Consider the following 27,818-nt stretch of genomic DNA (forward strand, 5'->3'; position numbering starts at 1 on the left):
CATCAGGAGGTCGATTGTTTCAGGTTTGAGCTAAAACAGAAGCAGCAGCACTTCCTCTACAGGAGAAAACACACGAGGTCATGAGGTCAAGCTTTGTGACAGTAAATAAAACACATGAATAATCTCTTGGTTTGCCAAATTATAATAAAACATGATATTTATGTTATGAACAATTAAATAATTTTAGCTTGGATTGGCTCTGAACATATCATAAATCACTGATTCATTATAAAAACTTTGACTAGACTCAGAGTAGACTTATGTAAATATACATGATGAAGTATTTAAATTCAGCATTTCACTGAAAAAGTAATTAAAGTGTAGATACAGGGATAAAGATTAGCATGCTAACCCCTCAGGTTTCCCATCAGCCACTTGGGTTTCAGGATGACCAACATTTTTAAACATGGCTGCTAATTTTGAGCCTTTTAAACCAGATATGGACATTAAATGTTCCCTGTTAGAGATTCAGGTTTTAACTTATGGATCTTTGTCAGTAAATTTGATTTAATTATTGGGGAACAATAAAACAATTGTCAAGGAATAAACTAAAAATTAGGTTTTTGGAGGTGAAATGATTAATTGTTGAATAAAAATGGAAAATTAATCATGTAGGATTAATGAGATTATTTTATTGTGAAATTTGAAACTTTTACAATTTTACAAAATATCCTTTTAAAATCAACAAGTAACTTATTTTAATTTGATCATTTTAGAAACAAAACTTATTTTTAAAGGAATAACATTAAGAGACTGGTGTTTTTAGAATGTGTTATATTTAATGAATAATTACTGGGTATAGCCAGTGAAAACCACTAATTTATTTAATATTTTTACAGATTGATTGAATTAATCTAAAGATGATTGGTCTTAGAATCAATAACGATTAATTGATCAGTGGCAACTCTCTTAAAAATAGTTTTCTCCTGTATAAAGAGAGCAAACCATCTTTTCATAAAATGAAGGAATTTAGAAAAAAACACATTACATTTGTACTTTCACTTTGTGTAAAGAGTATTAAATACTAATTGAATTCATATAAAACATGCAGTTTTTCATGTTATTGAACGTAGGCAGCCTTCAAAATGAGCGGTCCTTATTTTTCTGTGATGCTTCCAGTCTCTGCGTTGTCCTGTTTCCCCTTGATTGTTCCCAGGTGTTTCTCGTTTCTGTGATTACCATCTGTGTATTTAATCCCACGGTTGTCCTTTGTTCCTCATCGGGTCCTCATCGTTCTTCACGTCATTTTGTCAAGCCTGTTCTTCTGTCCACCAGGATGAACAGTTGCTACAGGCGTTGAGCCCTGGCTTCAGCTCAGCCATGCTGCCTGTTTTTGTGTTTCCACTTGGACTATTTTACTATTAAAACCATCATTTAACTGTATCCTGGGTTTTCTGTCTGCTGCTTCACCACCAGCATCTCTACCAGCATCTCTTGATAGAGTGAAGCTATGACAAGAAAACAAACTGAAAAACATGTGAATCCTGGAATTATCCTGGAATAATCCTGGAATAATCCTGGAATAATCCCATCTTCCATCTTAAAAGGACTAGAAGAAGAAAAAGGACTCAATCAGAATCGTTTCACCAAGAAATAGATTGTAGAGACTGAACTATCTGTTCAACAGTGAGAGACTTTCTCTGACAGGAGGAAAAACTTTAGACTCAAATCAGCTCAGAAACACTGAAGAGGAACTAGAACTGGACCAGAACCAGAATCCAGGAATCAGAGGTTCAGTGAATGTGGTGTTGAAGGTGTGGAGGAGGATCAGTGAGTCAGAGGAGACTCTGTAGAAGGACAGAATGCCAGCAGGACAGTCCACATACACTGCTACTCTGTGAGAGACAGAGGAGGAGGAGAGACGAGTTTTTATGTCATTGTGACAGACAGAGTAACCATGACGATCAGAGCAGATCAGACTCCAGGAATGATCATTCAATCCAAACCAACAGTCTCCACTGATTCCTTTCCTCTTGATTCTTCTGTAACTCACTGATATATAAACTCTTCCTGTCCACTCAACCTCCCAGTAACAGCGACCAGTCAGACCAGTTCTACACAGCAGCTGAGGCCAGTTATCAAATCTGTCTGGATGATCAGGATATGACTGAAGCTCCTTCATCCATGTCACCTTCCTGTTGTCTTCAGACAGTTTGAGGTCTCTGCTCACTGTGTTTGTGTCAATGGTGAGTTGACAGGAATCTGATGGAGAACAAACACAATCCAGCTGCAGTTATTGATCATTTATTGACACTTTGACTCCTGAATGAGTGATGTGACAGTTTGAAGATGGTTGAATGTGAGCTGCTTTGTTGTCATGAATCAGATGAAAAACACACTTACATTTCCTCAGACCTGGAGTCAAGAATCGGCCTCCAGCAGGCTCCACCCTGAAAGGAGGAGGGGGGTCAGACCATCAGTCTCTTTCAGCAGCAAACATGGACATTACATGTCTCTCAGTCACACATTGTCCTCGAGAGGGTCTTGGCTGCAGCATGCAGAAAGGGGCGGGGACGGATCACTGTCAGTCTCAGACCTTATATGGAAATGGGACTATTGCATTCCGGAAATGAAGGGGGCGCTATTTTCACAATCACGAATACCTTAAAGAAGCGGGGTGAAGAGGTCGATTGGAAGAAGTTTAAGAGGTTTCGCCATTGACGTTCGGAACGCTATTCATAATGGAACAAGCACAAAGTCAGCAAAAGGTATTTTCTACCTTATTAAAACTTTTTTCACATAGTACATCAAAGCGCTTTTTCTAGATTAGGTTGAAAATATAATTGACAGCTGCAAACGAGTGAAATTCGTAGTTCGTACAGGAGAAGGCAAATTTTAGCATGTAGCATAGCTAATTATTTCCGTGCAGGGCATCATTAGATAAAAATCGAAAAGTAGAAAAATGTATACTTGAGAAATGTATTTTATGCCCCAATTTTTTTTTCGTTATACAGATGCACTTATCAATTTGCAACATTGGGATCGGACAGAAAATTCTTCCCGTACTGTCTGAAGACAAATACCGCTGTCCCCTTTGCTCATACAGTGCGGAGGTCTTAAAGGTACAGAACCACATGGCAACAACTGCTATGGCTCAACATAACAGTATGTAAAACTACACTTATGAATGTTTTTTTTTACATTCTTATCAGTTTTCTAGGGTTTTTATTTCATTTTTAAAGGTTAATATTTTTTTAAATATGTTTTTGTACACCAATGTTAAATTTCTTGAAAGTTTAATATGTTTTATAAACTAACATCTTTTTTTATAAGCTAACAGCTGCCATCATAAGTGGAACCCAGAGATGATACTGTAATGACGAGCAGCACTACTTCAATGTATTTTTAGTAACTGTGCAGCAAACTACACATTTAAAAGTGACAAAGTATTTTGTGAAATGGCTATTATTAAGTACTGTTTTACTGATTATAATGTGCAATGTAATATTACCCATTTATTTCAGCAGACATTAATAAAAATGAAGTTTATGTGCACTGTTAGGTATTTTAATACAAGACAACAAATTAAGGTTAGAAGAAACCTAACATAAACAACATTTATCAGTGTATCGTGTTTTAATTCTTTTATGGATTAAAATGTGATCTTCATTCAGTTAAGTTTCTCGCATTATGTTGCATATCAACAACATTAACTCAAGAGTATAACATTTGGAAAAATGGTCCTAATTATTTTTTTTTTTAATCAAAGTTACAGAGTAATTGAGTAAATCTGATTAGTTAATCTTTGGCTGTTCATTTTGTGCAGAACATATATTTGTTTTCTGGAAGCCATTAATTGTTAAATCCTACAAAACAGTTACAACAACGTTAAAGAATCTACAGTGATTAATTCAAACATGCCTTTTGTTCTTCCAATCATTTGTATATTTCCTGGTGTAATAACCTTTTTCTTTTATCTTAGTAGCTATTAGGCTGAGTCTTCGCTCTGTTCTGAGTGAGAATGAATCACATCTTGTTTAAACATATCTGCAATGTATATAGATGTTTTTATTTTTAATTTTATTCATTTCTTTTTTTAAGATTCATTCATAATCATGTCATAGCCATTCTTCCAGTATGAGTCTTGCATTGCACATGTTTTTTTTATTATTATTATTTTCAGATGCCTTTGATTGCACTGGAAGCTGTTCTCCAGGAGGTGATTCTGGCACAGGGAGGCACATCTTCCCTCACCTTGGCATTGACCTGCAAGTGCTTAGAAGCCATTGTGTCTGACCCAGTTTTCAGGAAGAAGACTCACTTTGCTTGGCTAGATGGTAAAGACCTTTGACTTTTTTCACCTAAAACATGTGAAATTAGATTTCAACTACATAAAATCAGTTTTTCATCAACAGGTGAGATCAGCTGGGTGACATTTTCAGAATACATTCAAGGCAGAAAACAGGATTCCTTTTGCGGTTGTAAGATGTTCTTCCTGCAACCGGCAACATAAAGACTGTGTGGGCTTCACTGGACATGGAAGATGAGGAGAGTTCCCTCGTTACTACCCTGATGACACATCTGGACACTGCCCTGAATGCCAGTACTGAATGCTAGGACAATATTAGTTGTTTTCTATAGTCTTTCACACATTTCAGTTGTCACACTTTGTGTTTTTTTGTGAAATGTCATTTTAAATCAACTATGCTGAAGCACATTTGCCTTTTGACTTGTTCAGTCATTTGTTTTCATAATGTGTTATTTCAATATTATGTACATTTTTGAATGTTCCTTTTGTTGTAGCTCAGTTGATTTACATTATTTAGTTTGTACAGAAATTGTGTTACATTGTGGCTGCATTTTGGAGAGAGTAGATCCAATAAAGTAGTTGTAAATATATTGTAACAGTGTTGTTTAGCAATTGGATCACCTTGTTTTAAAAATTTGAAATACATGCTAAGTTAATAACTTGCAATATTTTATATGTGTAAATGCAATGTTTCCTATACTTTTTAAACAATGACTGGAATTAATACAAATTTTCTTTACAAACCTGACATACGGCTAAGTTGTTTGTGTTTTAACAGTCAGAATCAACTGTTGTTTTATAATAAAGCAAGCACATACAGAAACATTGTGTAGTTACAAAGTCATAATACAAACATAAGATTAAAGGTGAGCTGAGTGAAGGTGGAGTGAAGGTGGAGGTGATGGAGGCTCAGGTGAGGAGCAGTTGCACATCAAGCCGGAGTTTGTGAAGGACGGAGGAGATGAGACCGGCGCCGTGATCAGAGATGAAGACGGTTACAATTCACACAGATTTAATTTATGTATCCAGTGAATTTATTCAAAAAGGTTTTCATAGAGGAAAAGAAACCCAACAGCGAATCATTCTCTCTGGCTGTTACCAGCTCAGTGTCTACTGCCGGGGTCCGCAGATCATTTCTTCTCAAATGAACTTTCTAAAACCTACTTTCTGTGAGTCTTTCCAGGTTGAAGCTACATTTAAATTTTTAAATGAATCACTTTGGGTTTTGCAACAATGGCATATTTAAGGTCTTTGGGGCTCAGTTTATGAATCAATTGCAATTGGTAGAATTGATTTTGAATTTCTAAACAGAATAGTGGGACACCAATCAGTTTACTGGTTAAGACATTAGGGTAAACAATGATAACAGTGGAGCTTGTTAGAAGTTCAAAAGTCATTTAATTTGTTTGTAAATTATGTTCACAATGTGAATAAGAAAAATATTTGGCAAATAAACAGAACAAAAGTGTTCTGTGAATGGACAGACCAAGTTGGCCAAAATTGACTAAACGTTTTACCGTTAGTCAACAATTTTGACTATCGGCCTCTTTTCCATCTAGTCCTTATTAAATAAGGCAAAGGATATTATATTTTAGATTTTAACTTATTTATTTTAAGAGTACCATTCACAACATCAAAATCTATTGTTTGAATTTCAGCACCAGCAAGTATTTCTTTATATCTGTTTTCTGCAATGGACTGGCGATCTGTCCAGGGTCCCTGCAGCAGCTCTCATCACCCACTGCACGGATAACCTGAGAGTAAAATAATTGATGGATTGATAAATGTGTTTTTAATATAGTGTACATTTGTCTCTAAAATGTTAATTTATGTTTTATGACTTTTGTTTGGGAAAGTTAGGGTGTAAGGATAGATAAATACATCTCCATAATGATTCCTTATTATTGCTTATTTTAGATTGTTTGTTACTAATATAATTTTAACATCCAAAACAAAGATTTAATAAAGATTTAAAAATATAAAAATGGACATACCATGTGACAGACATACCATGTGACAGACATACCATGTGACGTAACACGTGGTATGTCATTTCCTTACTGTTTAATTTGTAGTTAATATGTAATTAATTTTAAATGTTAAAAGTGTTATTGGGTGTTTTTAAAGGCGTTGTCAAATAAAATGCGTTATTATTATTATAATATTGAAACACTGCTGATACAGGAAATGGTGTCACTAGCGCCCCCTTCATTTCTGGAATGCAATAGTCCCATTTCCATATAAGGTCTGAGACTGACAATGGTCCGTCCCCGCCCTTTCCGCATGCTGCAGCCAAGTGTAGTTTTTGTCCTCCACTGAGACAGGAACAGTCCAACATCTGGATTGCAAACTGCAGTGGATGTAGGAAGGACAGTTGGTGCTGCTGCAGCACAACTCATTTCTCCAAACACAGGAAAAGCTCCAACAGAGAGGAGAAAGGAAATCCCTCAGTAACAACCTGAAGAAACTCACTGAAGCCTAAAAGGACATCAGGAAACTAAGGAAACATTTCTGGAAGCTCCACCTGATTTAATAATCAGCATTAAAATACAATCAATCTAAACTCTGATCAACACCTGGATACCTGATCCATCCACACTCCCACACACAGATGAAGGAATGAAACACTAAACAGCCCTGCTGCTGAAAACCTGCTGTGGCCTCACTGTAATATCCAGAAATACAAACATTCAAAAGGAGAAGCTGCATCACATTCAACAAAGATTCAACAAGAATCAAAGATTTGATCTCTGAGCTCAGACTCACAAACCAGGGAGAGGCTTCCATCATCACACACCTCTGACAAACACCTCCAACCTTTCAGCACTTCCTCTACCAACCAGCACCACCAGGTGGCGCTGCACACATTTACAATGAGCCCAAGAAGAAGAAGCAGCATCCTGAATCCAGCAGCTGCAGTAATGGCTTGTGAAAGTGTCCAAGGAGCATCTGGAACCAGAACCAGCAGATCCAACAGTCCAGAGAGTCTTTGTTTGCATCTTTCCTCTCAGATTTCCAAGCTGCTCTGAGAAGGAAATGACATCATCACTCTACTGATGATGTCATGCTCTGATGTCACTAATCAGGAGCTGCTGGACTTCTACATTTCCAGCATGGAGGACAGAGAAGATCTCAGCTCTGATGAGGAGCTGGCCTGCCTTCACACTGATTGAGGGTCAAAGAAATATTTCCAGATGAAGTCAGACTAAAATGTTGGATTGTCCTGCTGTTGCAATCAGAGGCCAAGAAGAAGCTTCAAGTTCTTCTCCTGTTCAGCTCCACGTTCCTGTCAGAGACTTCAGCTCCTCATGAGGAGAACAACTAAAGCCTGGAACAGACTGACACCAACATCCTGACATCTCATCCCTGAACAAAGCTTTGCAGCATCAAGGAGACTCTTAGCGCCATATATGGACAGATTTCCTCTAAAGGGGGCGGATCCTGGATTGGAGGAACCAGCAGCAGCTTCCAGGAACAAACCTTGGGAACCTCTGGAGGAGAACATGGAGATGAGATTCCTGCTTTAATCAGTGGATTCATTGATAGAAAACATGAAATGTCTGAGAGCTGCAGCTCCATTTTCTACAGATCTGCTGGAACATCAGATAGAAATGAAGAATTTCATCATTTCACATCAAATCTGTTCATCTTCCACAGATACAACTGAATTATTGAGCTGAACTGGTTCCAAAGGTCTGGATGGTAAAAACATCCATTGTTTTTCTGTCTCATTAGTTTCCAGAAAGAGTTTAAATGTTTCAGCAGCTTTTATCCAGCAGCTCAGTAAAGATCTCTCCTCTTTCCAACCTGATTTAGTCCATGAAGCAGAACATCTCTGCTGCTGCAGCAACAGGAGGAAACTTCTCCAGCTCTCAACTTCTACACTCTGACTGCTTGGAAACAGATCAGGGAGGAACAGCCTTTTCTCCAGGCTGCTCCTCCTGACTCTAGCGCCACCTAGTTGAGGACAAACTACCATACAAATAAAACTGCTAAACTCTGCCTCAAACAGTTTGCTTCATGTTTTTGTGTATTTTTGGTTTCATTAAGTCCTGAAAGTTGTGAATCTTTGTTACACTTTTTGAGAACTTTTCCACATCCATCTGACCATTTTCTGATCTTTCCTCATTTGGGCTGATTGGTCTAGATCTCCATGAAATATACTTTTAAAGTCCAAATTGTTTCCCAGCTGTGTCTCTACAATTACATATCATATCTTTTATATGATATCATTAATCTGCATATTTTTAACTTATTTTTAAATCAGCCAATCAGCTTCTTGTATTTCCTCAGTAGATCCATCAGTGGAAGCCCCGCCCAGCCCATGATGCTCCTGGTTTGTGAAGACAGAGAGACAAACTGAACTCTGATAGGAAACAGTTTCAACTGATTTTCTCTCTCCAACCTCTTGGATCCACATGGAGCTATATTTGGCCCCCTGCTGCTCTGAATACCATGTTATTGTGGTTCCAGTAGATGGGTTGGTTTCCCAGGTTCATTCAGAACCATGTGGAAGATTCTTATAGTTTAAATGAGCTGCTGTTTGAAAAGTTACACAACCAAAATTACAAGAGAAAAATTTAGTTATTAAACTGTCATAAGAGATAAAATGGGGTTAAAAATGTTATCCATTCATTTATAAATGATATGACTGTATACCAGCTTCAAACTAAATGTTTCCCAGCAGACTGACTAAAGACATTTCTCCCTCTTCCTCCTCTATCAGACCTTCTCTGCTCCTGCAGCAGGTTCCTCCATACCTGAGAGCTTCCAGTCTCCAGTGTGGATCCTTCAGTCCAGCCGACAGCAGCTTCACTCCTGAGTCTCCTGGATGATTGTAGCTCAGGTCCAACTCTTTCAGATGGGAGGGGTTGGAGGTCAGAGCTGAGGCCAGAGAAGCACAGCCTTCCTCTGAGACCAAACAGCCTGATAAGCTGCAGACACACAATTCATCACATGATGAGAAAATGACAACATTGAGGTAGAAACCAAGGTATGAACTGATGGATGGATGGATGGATGGATGGATGGATGGATGGATGGATGGATGGATGGATGGATGGATGATGGATGGATGGATGGATGGATGGATGGATGGATGGATGGATGGATGGATGGATGGATGGATGGATGGATGGATGGGTGGGTGGATGGGTGGATGGATGGATGGATGGATGGATGGATGGATGGATGGATGGATGGATGGATGGATGGATGGATGGCCCAGAGTTACCTGAGAGTTTCCAGGTTGCAGTTTGGACTCTTCAGTCCAGCAGAGAGAAGCTTCACTCCTGAATCCTGCAGGTTGTTGTTACTCAGGTCCAGTTCTCTGAGACTGGAGGACTGGGAGCTGAGAACTGAGGACAGAGCTTCACAGCTTCTCTCTGAGAGGTAACAGCCACTCAGTCTGAGGAGACAGGGAGGAAAATATGTTATTATACAATTCTACAAAAATTTATATTTTTCAAGGTTTTTCTTGGACAGAGAAGGATCAATCTTATTTTACACATGTTTATGAAGCCTTTTGTTGCGAAATGGTTCATTTTACAGTTAGTCCTTCATCCTTAAAGTTTATAACTACAGGAAAAAAGAAGTTTGGAAAGAGAATGATAAAATTCCACAATTAACAAAATTAATACAATTTAAATTTTAACATAAAGAGGATGAGTTTTGCTGCTTTAATATGTATCACTATGTCAGCTGCTGAAGGGAGTCTGTGTCTCCTTCACACATCACCCCCAGTGAGAAACTTTGAGGAGACAATGCAACAATATATAAGCTGAAAAATTAACATATATATTTACCTCATCATTAGTATATTTCTATCAAAGATAACTGCATTAACAATGTGTGTCCTTACAGAGCTTTGTTGGAGGCTTTAACCACTGGCAGCAGCCTCAGAAGAACCTCCTCTGAAGCAGAATATTTCTTAAGGTCAAACACATCCAGATCTTTTCCTGATGACACTAAGATGAAACCCAGAGCCGACCACTGAGCAGGAGACAGTTTATCTGTGGAGAGACTTCCTGAACTCAGAGACCGTTGGATCTCATCCACTAGAGAACGATCATTCAGTTCATTCAGACAGTGGAACAGATTGATGCTTTTCTCTGCAGACACATTCTCACTGATCTGCTCCTTGATGTACTGAACTGTTTCCTGATTGGTCTGTGAGCTACTTCCTGTCTTTGTCAGCAGACCTTTTAGGAGTCTCTGATTGTTCTGCAGTGAAAGTCCCAGGAGGAAACGGAGGAACAAGTCCAGGTGTCCATTTGGACTCTGTAAGGCCTGGACAACAGCTCTCTGATGGAGAGAAATTATTTTACGTTTATTAAATAGTGAAGATTTCTTAGATGTTGATGTTTCTTTCATCAGGTTGACACCAGAGTTGATGAAGGTCAGATGAACATGAAGTGCAGCCAGAAACTCCTGAACACTCAGATGGACGAAGCAGAACACCTTGTCCTGGTACAGACCTCTCTCCTCTTTAAAGATCTGTGTGAACACTCCTGAGTATACTGAGGCTGCTCTGATATCGATGCCACACTCTGTCAGGTCTGATTCATAGAAGATCAGGTTTCCTTTCTGCAGCTGATCAAAAGCCAGTTTTCCCAGAGACTCAATCATCTTCCTGCTCTCTGGACTCCAGTGTGGATCTGTTTCAGCTCCTCCATCATACTTGACCTTCTTCACTTTGGTCTGAACCACCAGGAAGTGGATGTACATCTCAGTCAGGGTTCTGGGCAGCTCTCCTCCCTCTCTGGTCTCCAACACATCCTCCAGAACTGTAGCAGTGATCCAGCAGAAGACTGGGATGTGGCACATGATGTGGAGGCTTCGTGATGTCTTCATGTGGGAGATGATCCTGCTGGCCTGCTCCTCATCTCTGAATCTCTTCCTGAAGTACTCCTCCTTCTGAGGGTCATTGAACCCTCTGACCTCTGTCACCATGCCAACACACTGAGGAGGGATCTGATTGGCTGCTGCAGGTCGTGTGGTTATCCAGAGGAGAGCAGAGGGAAGCAGTTTCCCCCTGATGAGGTTTGTCAGCAGAACATCCACCGAGGTGGACTCTGTAGCATCAGTCAGGATCTCCTTGTTGTGGAAGTCCAGTGGAAGTCGACTCTCATCCAAGCCATCAAAGATGAACAGAACCTGGAAGTGTTCAAAGCTGCAGATTTCTTTGGTTTCAGTAAAGAAATGATGAACAAGTTCCACCAAGCTGAACTTTTTCTCTTTCAGCACATTCAGCTCTCTGAAGGTGAATGGAAATATGAACTGGATGTTCTGGTGGGCTTTGTCTTCAGCCCAGTCCAGAGTGAACTTCTGTGTTAGGACTGTTTTCCCAATGCCAGCCACTCCCTTTGTCATCACTGTTCTGATTGGTTGATCTCTTCCAGGTGGGACTTTAAAGATGTCTTCTTGTCTGATTGTTGTTTCTGGTCTGTGTGGTTTCCTGGATGCTGTTTCAATGTGTCTGACCTCATGTTCATCATTGACCTCTCCAGTCCCTCCCTCTGTGATGTAGAGCTTTGTGTAGATCTGGTTCAGAAGGGTTGGACTTCCTGCTTTAGCAATCCCCTCAAACACAGACTGGAACTTCTTCTTCAGACCAGATTTATGTTGATGTTGACAAGATGCAGCAAAATGTTCTAAATAAACATAAAACGAAAAATAAGAAACAAATAAAAATCATATTCTGAAGAAGTTTGAAGAAATTTGATTCCATCTCTTCATACATAAGTAAATGTCTGATTTATTGATCAGGTTAAATTTTTATAGAAATCTTCTTACTGCTCTGCAGACGGTCAGCCAGCTCCTCATGTTTCATACTTCTCAGGAAGTTCAGTGTGATTTTCATCAGTGCCTCTCTGTTGCTTGTTGTCTGCTCTTCATCTTCTCTCTTCCACTCTGAGTATTGTTGGTCATCTGGACTCAGAATCTTCTGGATCTTCTTCAGTTCATTTTTTACAAAATTGACAATGTTGTCCTCCAGCAGCTGGAACAGAATAATAGATGAACAAAACATCAGGCTGAATACATGGAGCCAAAAAACAGATGTATGTTGGACAGACTGACAGTCCTCTATTCTACAAAGTGCATCATGGAGAAGTAATTGTTGTTCATATACAGACCATAAATATGGAGTCCAGCTGTGTTTGATGCTGCTGGACAGATGGACCACTGGGAACCTCTGAGCTCTGCTGGTCCACTCTGTGGAGGAACCAGGAACAATTAGGAAGTCAGGAAATAATCATCCAACAGTATTCACAGATGAAATCGACAAGAGTTTCATAATAAAAGCCTTCAAAGCCGAAAAGAACACAATCCAAAGTAGAAAGAAAGAGGAAGATGAACAACAAGGATTTAGACCAGAAACACCGAAATCACACAGTAGACTTATTAAAAGTTGTTGGTGAACGTGGGCTTCAAACAGTCCAAACTGTCAGCAGATCTGATGCTGGTGGAGACAGTTTCCCAGAGCTTGGGGACAGTGGAAGTGAAGGCTCTGTCCACACAGGTCTTCAGGACAGTGTGGGACATCCATCAGGTTCTGATGACTAGATCTGAGGTGATGTGGACATGGAGGAGGTCTGAAATATGTGGGTGTGTCCATGTGGGATCCTCTACTGGATGTTATAGAGGATTTTAAAATGGATCCTGTAGATCCCTTGAAGCCAGTGAGCTCACATTGTATCTGTCCACACAGTGACAATCAGAAGGTAAACGTCCATAAAAGGATATCTGCATGTGAGCAGTGAACCAGGTGATCTAAGTAGTTGTAAAGATTTAATGTTCCTGCTGATCCCATTAAGAACCAGCAGAACCTCTGATGGTCCACATCAGCTCAGTTTGGTTGAGTTCCAGCAGATCTCACCAACCACATCATGAAGCTTTCCTTCCCTGCTGAACTGCTCTCACAATGCACAGAGGATCCAAGTCCTGATGGACCAGAATGGCTTTACCAGGTATTTCCCAGTGGAAATGTGATCCACTGTTAGTCTGACATGGAGCCAGGAAGCAACAGAACATCATCATCAACATCCAGAGATAAAGATATGAAGGTGTTTTCATGAGAACAGAGCAGCTGATTTCTGTAGATAATGGATCAAACCTCTGGAAATATAACTGGAAACATCTGAGTTCTTACTGGTTCAGTTTCCAGAGTTACAGCAATTAGATACAGCTCACCTCTCTGATGATGGAGATCCAGCAGATTTAAAGTCAGATAAAGGACGATCCATTGACTCATCGCTGCTGGTTTCTGATTCTTCTTCTTGTGTAAAACTCTGATGGATTCTGCCGAAAAAATAAACTCAAAATCTTTCCTTGAAGTTTTGCTTTGAATATATTTTTAATGTGGTTCATTGTAAAATAAAGGGCTGTGAGACAACAGAACCAGACAGATCATCAACCTGATGTTCTAAATGATTCCTATCAGAACCGGTCCAATCCTCCAACATGTTCCTGATCATTGATCCTCCTGAATAATGTCCAGCCTTCTTTAAAGAGCAGAAAGATTTGTTTCTGAGACCAACATGTTGGTTTGAAATGACTGAGAGAAGTTTGGTGATTTAGTGTTGAGTTCTGACATGGAGCAGAACCAGGAATCATTTCCACTCTGACCATCCAAGGAGGATCTGATGGAGCTTCAATCAGAACCAGATGGTCCGTTAGAGAACATCTGCTTCTGAATCAGATCTACTTTAGGTATTATTTATTGTAATAGTTCACAATCAGTCATGTTGCATGATGTTTGGACCTCAGAGATTAAACTGGAATCATAAAATTAATTTATGGAAACTTTCTTTTTCAGCATTAATCTGTCTGTTGTCAGATTTAGAGAATAATCCAAATATAAAGCTACCCATGAAATTCACTTCTTCCTTTGTGTTTGTGTGTTAATAGCAAAATTGGATGAATTGAATGAGTCTGTTTCAATTGAAAAAATTGACATGGTGCAAAATAGAATAAAATGCTGTTTAAACATTTCTGCTTTAAATATGATATCAACATAATCGTTTGTCTGTCTTGATTGAGGATGTTTTTCCGTGCTTTATATTTTAGAGAACATATGATAAATTTTTGTTGAATCCAACTTACGGTTAATTTTTTCCCTGTCATTTATCAACTTACTTACAGTGTCAATAACTAGCCAGTAGGGGCAACATCACATCATGATAGATGGTTAAATTGATCTCAGTGAAAAATCTAATCAGTTCTTCAGACTTCTGTTAACTAGATGGATGTGGAGAAGCTCTGGGTAAAACTGTTGATCTAAATGCACCTGTTTTGTACTTTTATGTTATTTCATTAAATATTTTATTTAATCAAGGTCTTTCAGCTTCATCAAGTCTGATGCAGGTGAACTTCATTGGACACAATGAAGTTCCACCGTTAACATTGTGACGATCCCCTCCTGTCCAGCAGATGTCTCCAGTCTACAGTTTGTTTACTCTTTTGTTCTTTTCAGGAAGCAGAGGATTAGCTGCTAATTGAACGCACATGGAGGCTGCTAAATACTGACACTCAGTCAGTTACCAGCCTGCTTGATTGGCCTCCGGACCAGACCGGAGCGAGCAGCATCGGTCCACGCTTCTCTCTGACTGGCTGTGTAGTTTTCTGAATCATGTTTGGAACAGATTAAATGATTGTTCTTCATATTCTCGCTCATCTGTCTCCCAATCTTTGTCGTTGCCTACCGGTGGGGCGTGACAACATCTTCCAATAAGAAACACATAACTTATTGAAACATGTTAACATAATGTAATACATATGAAAAGAAAATAACCTGAAATAATTACCATAATAACAGAACCCAAAAGAACTTGGTATCAACTTATGCTCACAATAACAGATATAAACAGAAGTTACAGCAGTTAGAAACATCTCACCTCTCTGATGATGGAGATCCAGGAGATTTAAAGTCAAAGCCTTCATCCTTTGACCAGTCACTCTTAAAGGACACACAGCTGGGTTCTGGTTCTGGTTTGAGTCTCTGATGGATCCTGACAGAAACATGATGATTAAACCTTAATCAGCAAAGAGGAGCAGCAGCAGCTTCATCACCACGTCTGTTCTGGCCTGATATAGTGAACGCTGTGTGAAAAGGGCTGTGGACAGTTAGAGATGGTGACCTCACCTCTGACCTTTGCTCTGGCTCTCATCTTCCCCACACAGAGTGGTTTTAGAGGGAGGGACTCCCTCCTCTCTGTACTCACCCTGATCCATGCTGCTGAATTCACATCAGCTCACACACACTTTCTAGCTTCACCTGCAGAGGAAACACACATCATTCATCTGCACATCAACTCTGATCATCCTTTACATCATTAGTGCTGGAAAAATCAGCTGCTCCTCCTCTGATTGGCTCTTCTTCTCTGCTTCATATCAGTGTCAGGTGAATGCAGTCAGACAGCAGAGAGGCAGAGGAAGCTGCCATCAGCTGCTGCACTTCTACTATCAGTCCACTAGATGGAGACATGGAGCAACATTTACATTCACTGATTCAACCTGAACAACAGGAAGTATTTAGTTAGTTAATTTTTAATTACTACAAATAATTAAAAAATAATTAATCATTGGTACTGATTGGATTATATTCTGCATCAAAGATAATAAAAATTTTTCTTTGAAAAGAAGCAACAAGTTATTGTTGTGTCTGATCTTGATGGGAGTCAGAAACAACTATATAGACCAGAGTTTGATTACAGGAAATAAAAACATTAAGCAGCTTTTTCAGAGAAGAAATCAAAGAAACATCATACTTTCATCATGTTTTTTGATTCCAGATCATCAGTAATATAATACTGACCTTCAAACAGCAGATAGATGAAACTTTGAGCTGAAATAATCAGTGAACCTGTTCTCCAAACATTAGAGAGCAGAAACAAACAGGAAGGTTCCTGAAGACAAAGTTCAAGTAAACAAAGCAAACTTACAATTTGTTCAAGCGATCAAGAGTTGAAGAAGAACATTTGAACAACAAATAAAGATCCAACAACCTGATCAGAGCCACACCTTAACAGTGTAACTCAAACTGACAGTAAATGTGAGCGATTTTGCAGAAATAATAACGTCACAACTCACCTGGTGTGTAAATTCTTCTTTCAGAGCAGCAGAACAAGGAAGAGGAAGCTCTGTAGTCAAATCAGAAGCACGTTGATAAAATCTTCATGAGGAAGGAGAAAAGTTCTGATACAAATGAGAATCTTGGAGAATTATCCATTCTACATGCTACGTTTGTTATATATAAGGTTAAAGAATAGTCAATGAGTTGAATTCATGAATTACATTTATTAACACCAAAATACAGCTGGTCCATTTCATATGCTTCCTTTATGAGCTTGCAAGACAAAATGGCACCCAAAAACAGTTCTACTATTTATTAGCCTCTATCTAAGCTTCCCCCAGTGTGTCATGTCCTTTAACCATAACTTTGAGGGCATTTCCTTTAGCTTTTCAACTAGTTAAAAGAGATAGAAGGAAAACAGAGTTATTTATTCTCAACAGGATGTACTCTTGATTATGACTGTTGTGATGACTGTAAAGAAATGTAAATATTTATCTATATATCTAACTTCAAATATAAATATTTATTTGGCAAACTACAAATGTATCCTCCAAAATAATATTTAATTTTTAAATTTAATATTTTCAAAAATATTACATTTTCATGTCTAGTTGTTCAGTCAGACGCTCCATCATGTTGTCATGTTTCAGTTTTTCTCCATTCAGCAACAGTTGGTGAACTGGGTTTAATCCAGTTTAGTCTAATTGTCTTTCTTGCTACCAGCAGCAGAAGGTGCAACAATATGTAACATTGATGTTTAGTGAGTAAATCCTTGGTGTTTATGTCCAGCAGAAACAGAAGAGGCTCCATGGGGAGATCTGTCCTCAGAATGTCCTCAGTCTCCTGTTTCATTTCCTCCCAGAAAGTCTTTATTTGTGGTCAGAACCAGAAGACGTGTGTGATGACCGACCATTCAACACATTCCTCCAACATCCATCTGTGGTTGGAATCCTGGAAATGAACGTTTTCAAAGGAGTAACACTTTATTTGACACAGTGTGTTCTATTAAATCTGGTTTTTACTTTCCCATCAAACTCTTTGCACGTTTGATTTCCAATTCTTTTATGGCATAAAAATGCAAATTAGAAAACTCCACTCTTTGTGTTATCAATCTCCAGTTCAATCCAGTAAATTGATTAACTCAATTGTCCAAACAACCACAAATGGAGACCCCAAACTGGACCATATTGATAGTTTTGACCTCATTCCTCTTCAGAGATACCACTGCAAACTCGTATCAATGGCTCCTCAGAATGACCAGTGGGACGCTCTGCTGGATGGAGACTGAACTACAACACTAAAAGAAGTTTTAAACTCACTTTTCAGTTAGCTAATTGAAAAAATTTTATTCTGTAAGAAAATAAATTGCATGGTTATGCAAAACCAATAAAAAGGTAATAATTGCCACATTATGGAGTAATCAATCATAGTAAATATCTGCCACAAAAATTCATTCTTGAACAAGATGGCTTTTCCCAGAAGACAGTATTACATTTTAATAAAAGTGGGGTGGAAAGAAAAACTGGTGAAAAAAAGGATGCACATATGAAATTCACCATTTCTGGAACAATGACATTCCAACATATGTGAAGTAGATTTTTCTTTAAAGAGAAAATGTTTTATTTGCATCATACAGTGTTCTTTTATGTTTCACATAAATGTAATTGTATCATAGTCAAGATGTTTTTCGGTGCAGCTGCAGAGGGTGTACAAACTAACTGAACAAGATGCGTCTGCTGAAGTTTCCCAGGCGGGTCGTCTGGGAACTTAATCTCCGCCTCTGTTAGCTGAGAGGTGAATAAGCAACTATGTAACTCTGAGTTTGTTAGAGCAGATTTAGATTTTCGCCTAATGCAGAGAATATTTTTCCCTCTGTCTGCAGATGTATTAAAGATTGTTTTTGCTTCCTGAACTTGGACTAGAATTGTGCACTTCACACATATTCAGATTAACTTTTATGGTTAGTTCACAATGGAAAAATCTGAGTTGATTTCATCTGAACATTAATTCAATCTGGAGAGACTTAGACGGAGAAAATGGAAACCATTAGAAGAGTTTATTGGCATACAAAATTTAAGTCTTTGGCGCTTGGGCCCGGCTGAGGACATCGAATATCACAATCTTTGCGATGAGCTTGGATGAGCATTCCATATGCTGAAAGGAACGTCATCCCCCGAGACGAGACATTGGTGATGGAGGTGAAGAAAGGATGCAGCCGGAGAGCCGAGCGAGTGGAGGTGAAGGGGTGGAGGAGGGTTGAGCTCTGCTGGACAGCAGAAGACGCCATGGACGGTGCTATTTATCAGCTGGGACTTGGACAGTGATTGGACGTGACGCGTCTTGGACCAGCGTTGATTAATCAATGGTGATGAACAGGAAGCAACGGTTGGATGATGCAGGTGGGGTTAGAAGAGTCTTCCAGTTGAATTTGTGCCTTTTTCCTCACAAAGTGCAATAAGATCTATTATAAATTTGCCCAGTATAAATACACTGATTTCACTATGAAAATTACGTTTTTAGTCAGTAGTGTAAGAAATAAAAGACATTTCCATACAAGTCTTAAATACTTTATACAAAAAATTGAGTGGAAATCATACACAGTGAGACAGGTTTAAAGAGACGTGACAGTCCAATGAAAACTCCAGATAAATGCAGTGATTTTATGGTCAAAAGTTACAAAAATGTGCAATAATTAAAAAAACCTAAAGTGAAAACTTAACTTGGCACAAGGAAATATTTGCTCCCATCAACAGAAACATTGAATTACTGAGGGAAGGTAAGAGGCTGGATCTGTAGTTTAATTTCATCCATTAAAAAGCTGCTGAAACAAAAAGAGTTCAAAATAAATCGCTGTCTACAGAAAATACAAAGAAATGGTAAATAAAAAAACATGGGATTGATACTCAGCATGACAGATTACAGCTTACATAAAATCACTAAAATGAAAAATACAAAATGTTAAGGACATCAATCTGGAGAAACAAGATGCAAATTATAACGATTACAAGGTAAAGAGATTAAAAATAAACATCATTTTTATAATTAAGGCCACTCGTATGAAGAGCAGAATAAAAAACAAAAGAGGAGAGAAATGTAAACTTGTAATTATTCCAACTCAAGTCCTGCTGTGCAACTCAGTTTGTAACAAAACCCAAAAATCTCAACAAAAATGTCAAAAATGGAGCAGAAATCAGATCAAATCTTTAAAAGGGAAATAAATATACAAAAATATAAATAAAATGGCCATGGCATGCAGAAAACAGAGAGAAATAAAAATTACTACGAATAGAGGATGAAATGAAGCGATGAGTTAAATTCAAACATTTTTCATGTGAAAACGAGGATTAGCATCGTTTCTGCATGACAAGCATTTTCCTGCTCAAACTGTTAGAAAACAAATTGTGATTTGTAGTTTTTCTTTGCTAAGTGAAGTGAAATATTTGACTTGTGTTCATTAAAAACAGGGATTTCTTTCCTTTTACATGAACACACATTCACAGCTTGCAGAGTGTAAGGCTTGAACCACTTGGCCACACTTTGGGAGGGGTGGGTTGGATTTATTGCACAAGAACACTCGGGGCGGGTGGGTTCTTATTCGGCCCTTTGACAGGTTCTGGATGGGTTCTGTCTCCTCAGTAGAGGCGGACGAGACTTGAAAAAATGTGAAGTTGAAGAACACTGGAAGCTGGTGAGGTTTTACACAGCAGCCAAGACAGGTCAGAGGTCAAAGCAGTGCCACTGCATCAAGCAGAGCCTCATCTTCCCTCCTCTGCTGATCGGGTCTCGGACTTGAGCCGGACAAACTCCTTGGCGACGTCGTCGTTGGAGCGCTGGGAGAGGATCCGCATGGCGGTCAGGCCCGTGTCGTCCATGGAGATGCGCTGCCCCAGGGGGCACCAGCAGGCGCAGTTGCCCCCCTCCATGATGTCCCTCAGCTGCACCACGGCCAGGCCCACCACCCGGTCGGCGCGGCCGAAGCAGTAGTCCTTGACGCAGGCTTGAACCTCGTAGCACTCGAACCCGTCCTGAACACCCAGAACGCTGCAGAGCGAGAGCAGAACACAGGAGTGGGAGCACATGGGCTAGGGCGCTAATTGCAGAGCTAATTCCTGATTTTGTGCTTTTTCTGAAACTTTAAAAACATTCGTGCACCTAGCTTTTGATGATCTAATTTTCCATTTTAAATCAAATCATTTTACTTTGATTTGAGGTCCACATCTGCAGTGGTAGATTACACTATTGCTAATCTGCTAATCTGCTAATAGCAGAACAAATTTGTTGTGCAACACATTTTGATTCCCTAAATCAGTTTTCAAGTTAAATTCTAAAGCACTAATGTACTTTTGCTGTTTTCCAGACTTTCAGTTGAATAAAGTTTGACATCTGCAGCAGAAGGGACACTTCCATTAAGCTGCTAATGTGCTAATAGTAGAGCTAATTTTAGCTTTTTTTTATAACTTTTAAAACTATTGCCACACAATTAATTTCTTAAAATAAATCCAGATTTTATTTGGAAAAGTTAAATTTGAGGAACTTCACTAAATGTTTAGCAGAAACACTAAATGAACAATTAGCTCTGCTGCTAGCGCATTAGCTGACATTGTCCAGTAATTTCACAAGGACTTTGTTTTGTGTAACCAACAGTTTATGAAGTCAGAATTAAAAGAGCTTCAAATCCTAAATGTGTCACGACGTTTGGTTTTGAACTTACAAGTGAAAGGTCTCGTTGTATTTGGGAGACCAGCTGTTGTTCTTGGATTTGGTCTGAAATCGGCGCTTCTTGTCGCTGAGGTGCGGCCCGATCATCGTGACTTCCACGAAGGGTCTGAACATCCCAGACGTCTGCCACTTCAAATCACTGGCTGCAATCACTGCATCAATGACACAAACATTTAAACAGAAATGACACTAAAATGCTCCAGCTTTGATTTCATTGGTTCAAAATGAGCCCAAACGGACCTTTGAGAGTAACTTTCCGCTCTCCGCTCTTGGGATGAGTGTACAGCTCAATCTGCAGGGAAACCTCTCCGATGGGTTTGTCCACACCTGAGCCTGGTTTAACACAAACAACATTTGGTCCAATGCAGGCAAAGAAAACCACGTTTTATAGAGTCATGCGACGGAAACGCAGGTTTCACAAAACAGAAGAGAGAAAACGATGAAGGGAAGTTGGGCTGATGATGATTTCATGGAGACCTACCCCTGCTGGGCTGGATTTTCTCATTAGGGGTTAACCTAATACCCTTCCCATTGTGCACTGGCACAGAGGCAGCAGGAGATAAAAACAAGACAGCAACTTAAACAACCAAATCCAGGAGACAAAAGCAGCGAGGAATCTGAAACTCTCCCGTATTTAATCTCCTTTGAGGCGCTTTGGATCTACCCTGTGAATGCTGCGTGGTCACGAAGGTTTTGATGAGCGTGTCGGTGGTCTGGGTGTAGAGCGACAGAGCGTGGCGGAGCGACGAAAGCTCAGCGCTCTTCTCCAGGAAAGTCTTCTTCAAGCCGTTCCCGCCCGCATGAAAGTATTGCTGCGTAGGAAACAAAACGAGAGGAATCAGCGTTCTACAACCTGAATGATTAAACTTAAAGTGGAGTTATTCAGACTTTTAGTTAATCAACCAAAAGACTCTTAAAATGTGAATGAATTGTACTTTTCTGTTTGACCAGAGGTCAACGTTTCGCTCTCACCTTGATGGTATCCAGAGCCACATCCATGACGGCACACTGCCTGGGCGTCAGGCTTTTAGCGTCTCCTGCCATGTGATCCTAACAACCCAAACCAAGACTTTGACTAGACCAATTCACAGGAGAAAGCAAACTCAAAGGCAACCTGATACCTTCAGTTTGGAAAGGTGTCCCAGTTCTTTAGCAGCAGAAAGGATCTGTGCTCCCTTCAGGAAAAACAGAAAAATGAATGATTCTTTTAGTTTTCAGAAGCCTTGTTTCAATTTTAAGTATCATATTAGTAAAGTTTGATGGAAATGGAAAAAAAAGCATCGATACAACTCATGTTCATACATAAAGTGAGTTATTTATCTACTCTGTATGTGATTGGATGATGTTCAGTTTGTTGACTCATAATTAAGCTGAATATGCCACAGTCATCATTTTAAAACATAATGGATAAAAATATTTTTTGTGTTTGGTCACGTCTGTCAAAATGTTTACATCTCATCATCTGACACAATTACAAGTTGATCCATTTCAAATGGCAGCCATGTTTCCATCCAGCTGTGATTCAAATTTTGAGCAAATTTTTATAATAATGTATAAAAGAAAATGCAAATTACACTGCAAAACCATAAACTCTCACCAAGTATTGTTGGTCTAGTTTCTAGTGCAAATTTGACGAATGTGAATTACATTTAACTTTTCTTTTTGGGATAAATAAAGTATGTTGAATTAGAATTTAAAAATATCTCAGCACATTTTAAATAAGACAAAAGTAACTTAATAGTAACTTATCAGAAGAAGAAGCTTGTTTTAAGTCGATAATTCCTTAATATTTATTTAAAAAAAAGTAGTTGGCAGATTATTTAATTTAAGGGAAAATGATTTGTTATAAGGGAAATAATCTGTCCTACACAAAATAAGTTCATTATATTTATTTTGCCCAAAATTATTGATATAAAATGAGATTTTAGTCTGGTTATTATTTCCCTTATAACATTGCAAAAATATCTTGATTTAGGTGAAATAATCAATGTTGGAGAAACATTATCGTCATTGATAATGTAATAACAGCAATAGTGTTACAACAACACTATTAAATAATAGTGCTGTTGTAATTTCAAGGCTGCTGTTTCTCTGTCAGATTCCCTCAGGTCTCCACAGCAGACAGATGGATCACGGCGCTCTTCCTCCACCTCCTCGCCGCGCCCCATCCTCATCCTCCACCACCTCCACTGAGTTCTGATGGGTCGGTTCAGATCCTCTCTGGAGATCAGACACCAGAACAGAGGCGGATCAGAACCAAAGCCAGCAGCTCTGCTGAAGCTCAGGAGAACTCTGAGTCCAGATGTGGACCCTGGTCTCCTCCAGAACCTCCTCTGTTCTGCTGTGGAGGAACTGTGTGGCTCCAGTTCTGCAGCAGGACCTTCTCAGCTGCAGCAGAAGAAGAAAGGACTTCCTGTGTTCAGGTTGGATAGAAACCTGGATATTTTCTAGCTTGTGGTTCTGCTTCCAGCGTAGATGTTCTCCAGGGTTCTGATCTGGATCTAGTGGACTGTAGAGCTCATCAGGTTTCCTCTCATCCACTTTGAGATCTTCAGCCTCCTTTAGATTCAACCTGAAGCTTCTTCTGACAGATTAGCTGCAGCTGATATTTAGCATGATGTTTATTATTCTAGCCTCAGTTTTCTGTTCTTCATGTGACTCCACTGAATCCAACTCTGATGTCGTTCACTTCACAAGTGATGAAGATCCATTTTTCTTTCACTTCCTGCTGATTTCTTTCCAAAGCTCCATTTGTTCCAGGAGGATCTTCAATGTTCTCTTTAGATGATGAAGGAACTCAGACTGACTCCACCCGGCTGGTGCTCCAGGTGAGCAGAAACAAACAAACCCTGAAGTCATCTCTGCAGACCAGCTTTAGATTTGGACCAACTCAACATCAAGCTTCAGTAACGTCTCAGTTAAAGTTTGTTTCCAGATCTGAGATCAGAAAGTTCTGGAACAAACTGGTTGCTCTCCAGTTTGATGATGTTTCCAACCTGAATGTTCATCCATTTTTCTTTTCTCAGCCTGGAAAGAAAATCCTCTAAATTATCTGGCTTGATAAAAACTGTTTTATTAGTAAAATCTTGGAATCTTGACTCACTCTTTGTGTATCAGGACTTTCACCTTGCAGTTATTCACCTGAAATGAAGAGGAATTGTTTATTTTTGGTCTAAGAATAAAATGTTTTTGTAAGGATCATGTAATCACATCCTGGAAAGTCCTTCAGAGTTTATCTTTGCTCTAAAGTTATGAAAACCCGAAACCTCTCCTTTTTAACAGAGATCAATAACCAAACACTCTGATCTTTGCTTAATCTGCCAGTTTGACAAATATAAATGAACATCGCTTCAAAATGTGTGTATTTTATTACTTCTGAGTGGGAAAGTGTTTCTGAAATGGAGCAGGAAATACATTTCATAACAGCTAATTTGCATGTGATCAAGACAAGAAGGCAGCGGTCAACACACACACACCCAGTGGTGTGTTCACACACACTCTGCAGAACTTTGTGTTCATCAGGAGGTCGATTGTTTCAGGTTTGAGCTAAAACAGAAGCAGCAGCACTTCCTCTACAGGAGAAAACACACGAGGTCATGAGGTCAAGCTTTGTGACAGTAAATAAAAACATGAATAATCTCTTGGTTTGCTAAATTATAATTAATCATGATATTTATGTTGTGAACAATTAAATAATTTTAGCTTGGATTGGCTCTGAACACATCATAAATCACTGATTCATTATGAAAACTTTGACTAGACTCAGAGTAGACTTATGTAAATATACATGATGAAGTATTTAAATTCAGCATTTCACTGAAAAAGTAATTAAAGTGTAGATACAGGGATAAAGATTAGCATGCTAACCCCTCAGGTTTCCCATCAGCCACTTGGGTTTCAGGATGACCAACATTTTTAAACATGGCTGCTAATTTTGAGCCTTTTAAACCAGATATGGACATTAAATGTTCCCTGTTAGAGATTCAGGTTATAACTTATGGATCTTTGTCAGTAAATTTGATTTAATTATTGGGGAATAATAAAAAAAATAGTCAGGGAATAAACTAAAAATTAGGTTTTTGGAGGTGAAATTATTAATTGTTTAATAAAAATGGAAAATTAATCATGTAGGATTAATTAGATTATTTTATTGTGACATTTGAAAATGTTACAATTTTACAGAATATCCTCATAAAATCAACAAGTAACTTATTTTTGATCATTTTAGAAACAAAACTTATTTTTAAAGAAATAACATTAAGAGTCTGGTGTTTTTAGAATTTGTTATATTTAATGAATAATTACTGGGTATAGCCAGTGAAAAACACTAATTTATTTAATATTTTTACAGATTGATTGAATTAATCTAAAGATGATTGGTCTTAGAATCAATAACGATTAATTGATCAGTGGCAACTCTCTTAAAAATAGTTTTCTCCTGTATAAAGAGAGCTAACCATCTTTTCATAAAATGAAGGAATTTAGAAAAAAACACATTACATTTGTACTTTCACTTTGTGTAAAGAGTATTAAGTACTAATTGAATTCATATAAAACATGCAGTTTTTTCATGTTATTGAACGTAGGCAGCCTTCAAAATGAGCGGTCCTTATTTTTCTGTGATGCTTCCAGTCTCTGCGTTGTCCTGTTTCCCCTTGATTGTTCCCAGGTGTTTCTCGTTTCTGTGATTACCATCTGTGTATTTAATCCCACGGTTGTCCTTTGTTCCTCATCGGGTCCTCATCGTTCTTCACGTCATTTTGTCAAGCCTGTTCTTCTGTCCACCAGGATGAACAGTTGCTAACGGCGTTGAGCCCTGGCTTCAGCTCAGCCATGCTGCCTGTTTTTGTGTTTCCACTTGGACTATTTTTACTATTAAAACCATCATTTAACTATATCCTGGGTTTTCTGCCTGCTGCTTCACCACCAGTATACCAGCATCTCTTGATAGAGTGAAGCTATGACAAGAAAACAAACTGAAAAACATGTGAATCCTGGAATAATCCTGGAATAATCCTGGGATAATCCCAGCTTACATCTTTAAAGGACTGGAAGAAAAAAATGTTTCCAAGGACTCAATCAGAATCGTTTCACCAAGAAATAGATTGTAGAGACTGAACTATCTGTTCAACAGTGAGAGAGTTTCTCTGACAGGAGGAAAAACTTTAGACTCTTTAGACTCAAATCAGCTCAGAAACACTGAGGAACCATAAGACCAGACTGTAAATCCAGGAATCAGAGTTTCAGTGAATGTGGTGTTGAAGGTGTGGAGGAGGATCAGTGAGTCAGAGGAGACTCTGTAGAAGGACAGAATGCCAGCAGGACAGTCCACATACACTGCTACTCTGTTAGAGACAGAGGAGGAGGAGAGATCAGTTTTTGTCATTGTGCCAGACAGAGTAACCATAACTATCAGAGCAGCTCAGACTCCAGGAATGATCATTATATCCAAACAAACAGTCTCTACTGTTTCCTTTCCTCTTGATTCTTCTGTAACTCACTGATATATAAACTAATCCTCTCCACTCGACCTCCCAGTAACAGCGACCAGTCAGACCAGTTCTACACAGCAGCAGAGGAAGATCAAATCTGTCTGGATGATCAGGATATGACTGAAACTCCTCCACATATGTCACCTTCCTGTTGTCTTCAGACAGTTTGAGTTTTCTGCTCACTGTGTTTGTGTCGATGGTGAGTTGACAGGAATCTGATGGAGAACAAACACAATCCAGCTGCAGTTATTGATCATTTATTGACGCTTTGACTCCTCAATGAGTGATGTGACAGTTTGAAGATGGTTGAATGTGAGCTGCTTTGTTGTCATGAATCAGATGAAAAACACACTTACATTTCCTCAGACCTGGAGTCAAGAATCGGCCTCCAGCAGGCTCCACCCTGAAAGGAGGAGGGGGGTCAGACCATCAGTCTCTTTCAGCAGCAAACATGGACATTACATGTCTCTCAGACACACATTGTCCTCCACAGAGACAGGAACAGTCCAACATCTGGATTGCAAACTGCAGTGGATGTAGGAAGGACAGTTGGTGCTGCTGCAGCACAACTCATTTCTCCAAACACAGGAAAAGCTCCAACAGAGAGGAGAAAGGAAATCCCTCAGTAACAACCTGAAGAAACTCACTGAAGCCTAAAAGGACATCAGGAAACTAAGGAAACATTTCTGGAAGCTCCACCTGATTTAATAATCAGCATTAAATACAATCAATCTAAACTCTGATCAACACCTGGATACCTGATCCATCCACACTCCCACACACAGATGAAGGAATGAAACACTAAACAGCCCTGCTGCTGAAAACCTGCTGTGGCCTCACTGTAATATCCAGAAATACAAACATTCAAAAGGAGAAGCTGCATCACATTCAACAAAGATTCAACAAGAATCAAAGATTTGATCTCTGAGCTCAGACTCACAAACCAGGGAGAGGCTTCCATCATCACACACCTCTGACAAACACCTCCAACCTTTCAGCACTTCCTCTACCAACCAGCACCACCAGGTGGCGCTGCACACATTTACAATGAGCCCAAGAAGAAGAAGCAGCATCCTGAATCCAGCAGCTGCAGTAATGGCTTGTGAAAGTGTCCAAGGAGCATCTGGAACCAGAACCAGCAGATCCAACAGTCCAGAGAGTCTTTGTTTGCATCTTTCCTCTCAGATTTCCAAGCTGCTCTGAGAGGAAATGACATCATCACTCTACTGATGATGTCATGCTCTGATGTCACTGATCAGGAGCTGCTGGACTTCTACATTTCCAG

General features: G+C 39.1%; 2 protein-coding genes across 2 annotated transcripts in view; both read right to left on the reverse strand.

The window, feature by feature from the left end:
* Nucleotides 1–1,374: 1,374 nt before the first annotated feature.
* LOC129354566 (NACHT, LRR and PYD domains-containing protein 3-like) overlaps nt 1,375–27,818 on the reverse strand; it is a 32,366-nt gene continuing 5,922 nt past the window's right edge. Inside the window, exons 7-10 of the mRNA XM_055024029.1 lie at nt 9,483–9,656; nt 9,010–9,183; nt 2,350–2,390; nt 1,375–1,448 (exon numbers count right to left, since the gene is read on the reverse strand). Of these exons, the coding sequence (XP_054880004.1) occupies nt 1,375–1,448; nt 2,350–2,390; nt 9,010–9,183; nt 9,483–9,656 (463 nt within the window). The remainder of the gene's footprint in view (nt 1,449–2,349; nt 2,391–9,009; nt 9,184–9,482; nt 9,657–27,818) is intronic.
* On the reverse strand, nt 19,703–22,495 carry LOC129354563 (protein unc-13 homolog B-like). The gene is made up of 7 exons (XM_055024027.1): nt 22,163–22,495; nt 22,014–22,091; nt 21,706–21,853; nt 21,523–21,579; nt 21,282–21,374; nt 21,034–21,193; nt 19,703–20,363 (listed from the first exon to the last, which is right to left on the reverse strand). The coding sequence occupies exons 2-7, from the start codon at nt 22,083–22,085 to the stop codon at nt 20,078–20,080; spliced, it is 816 nt and encodes a 271-aa protein (XP_054880002.1). The 5' UTR covers nt 22,086–22,091; nt 22,163–22,495; the 3' UTR covers nt 19,703–20,077.

This window comes from Poeciliopsis prolifica, unplaced genomic scaffold (assembly GCF_027474105.1).
Source record: "Poeciliopsis prolifica strain line A6 unplaced genomic scaffold, Auburn_PproV2 SCAFFOLD112, whole genome shotgun sequence".
Lineage (NCBI taxonomy): Eukaryota > Metazoa > Chordata > Actinopteri > Cyprinodontiformes > Poeciliidae > Poeciliopsis > Poeciliopsis prolifica.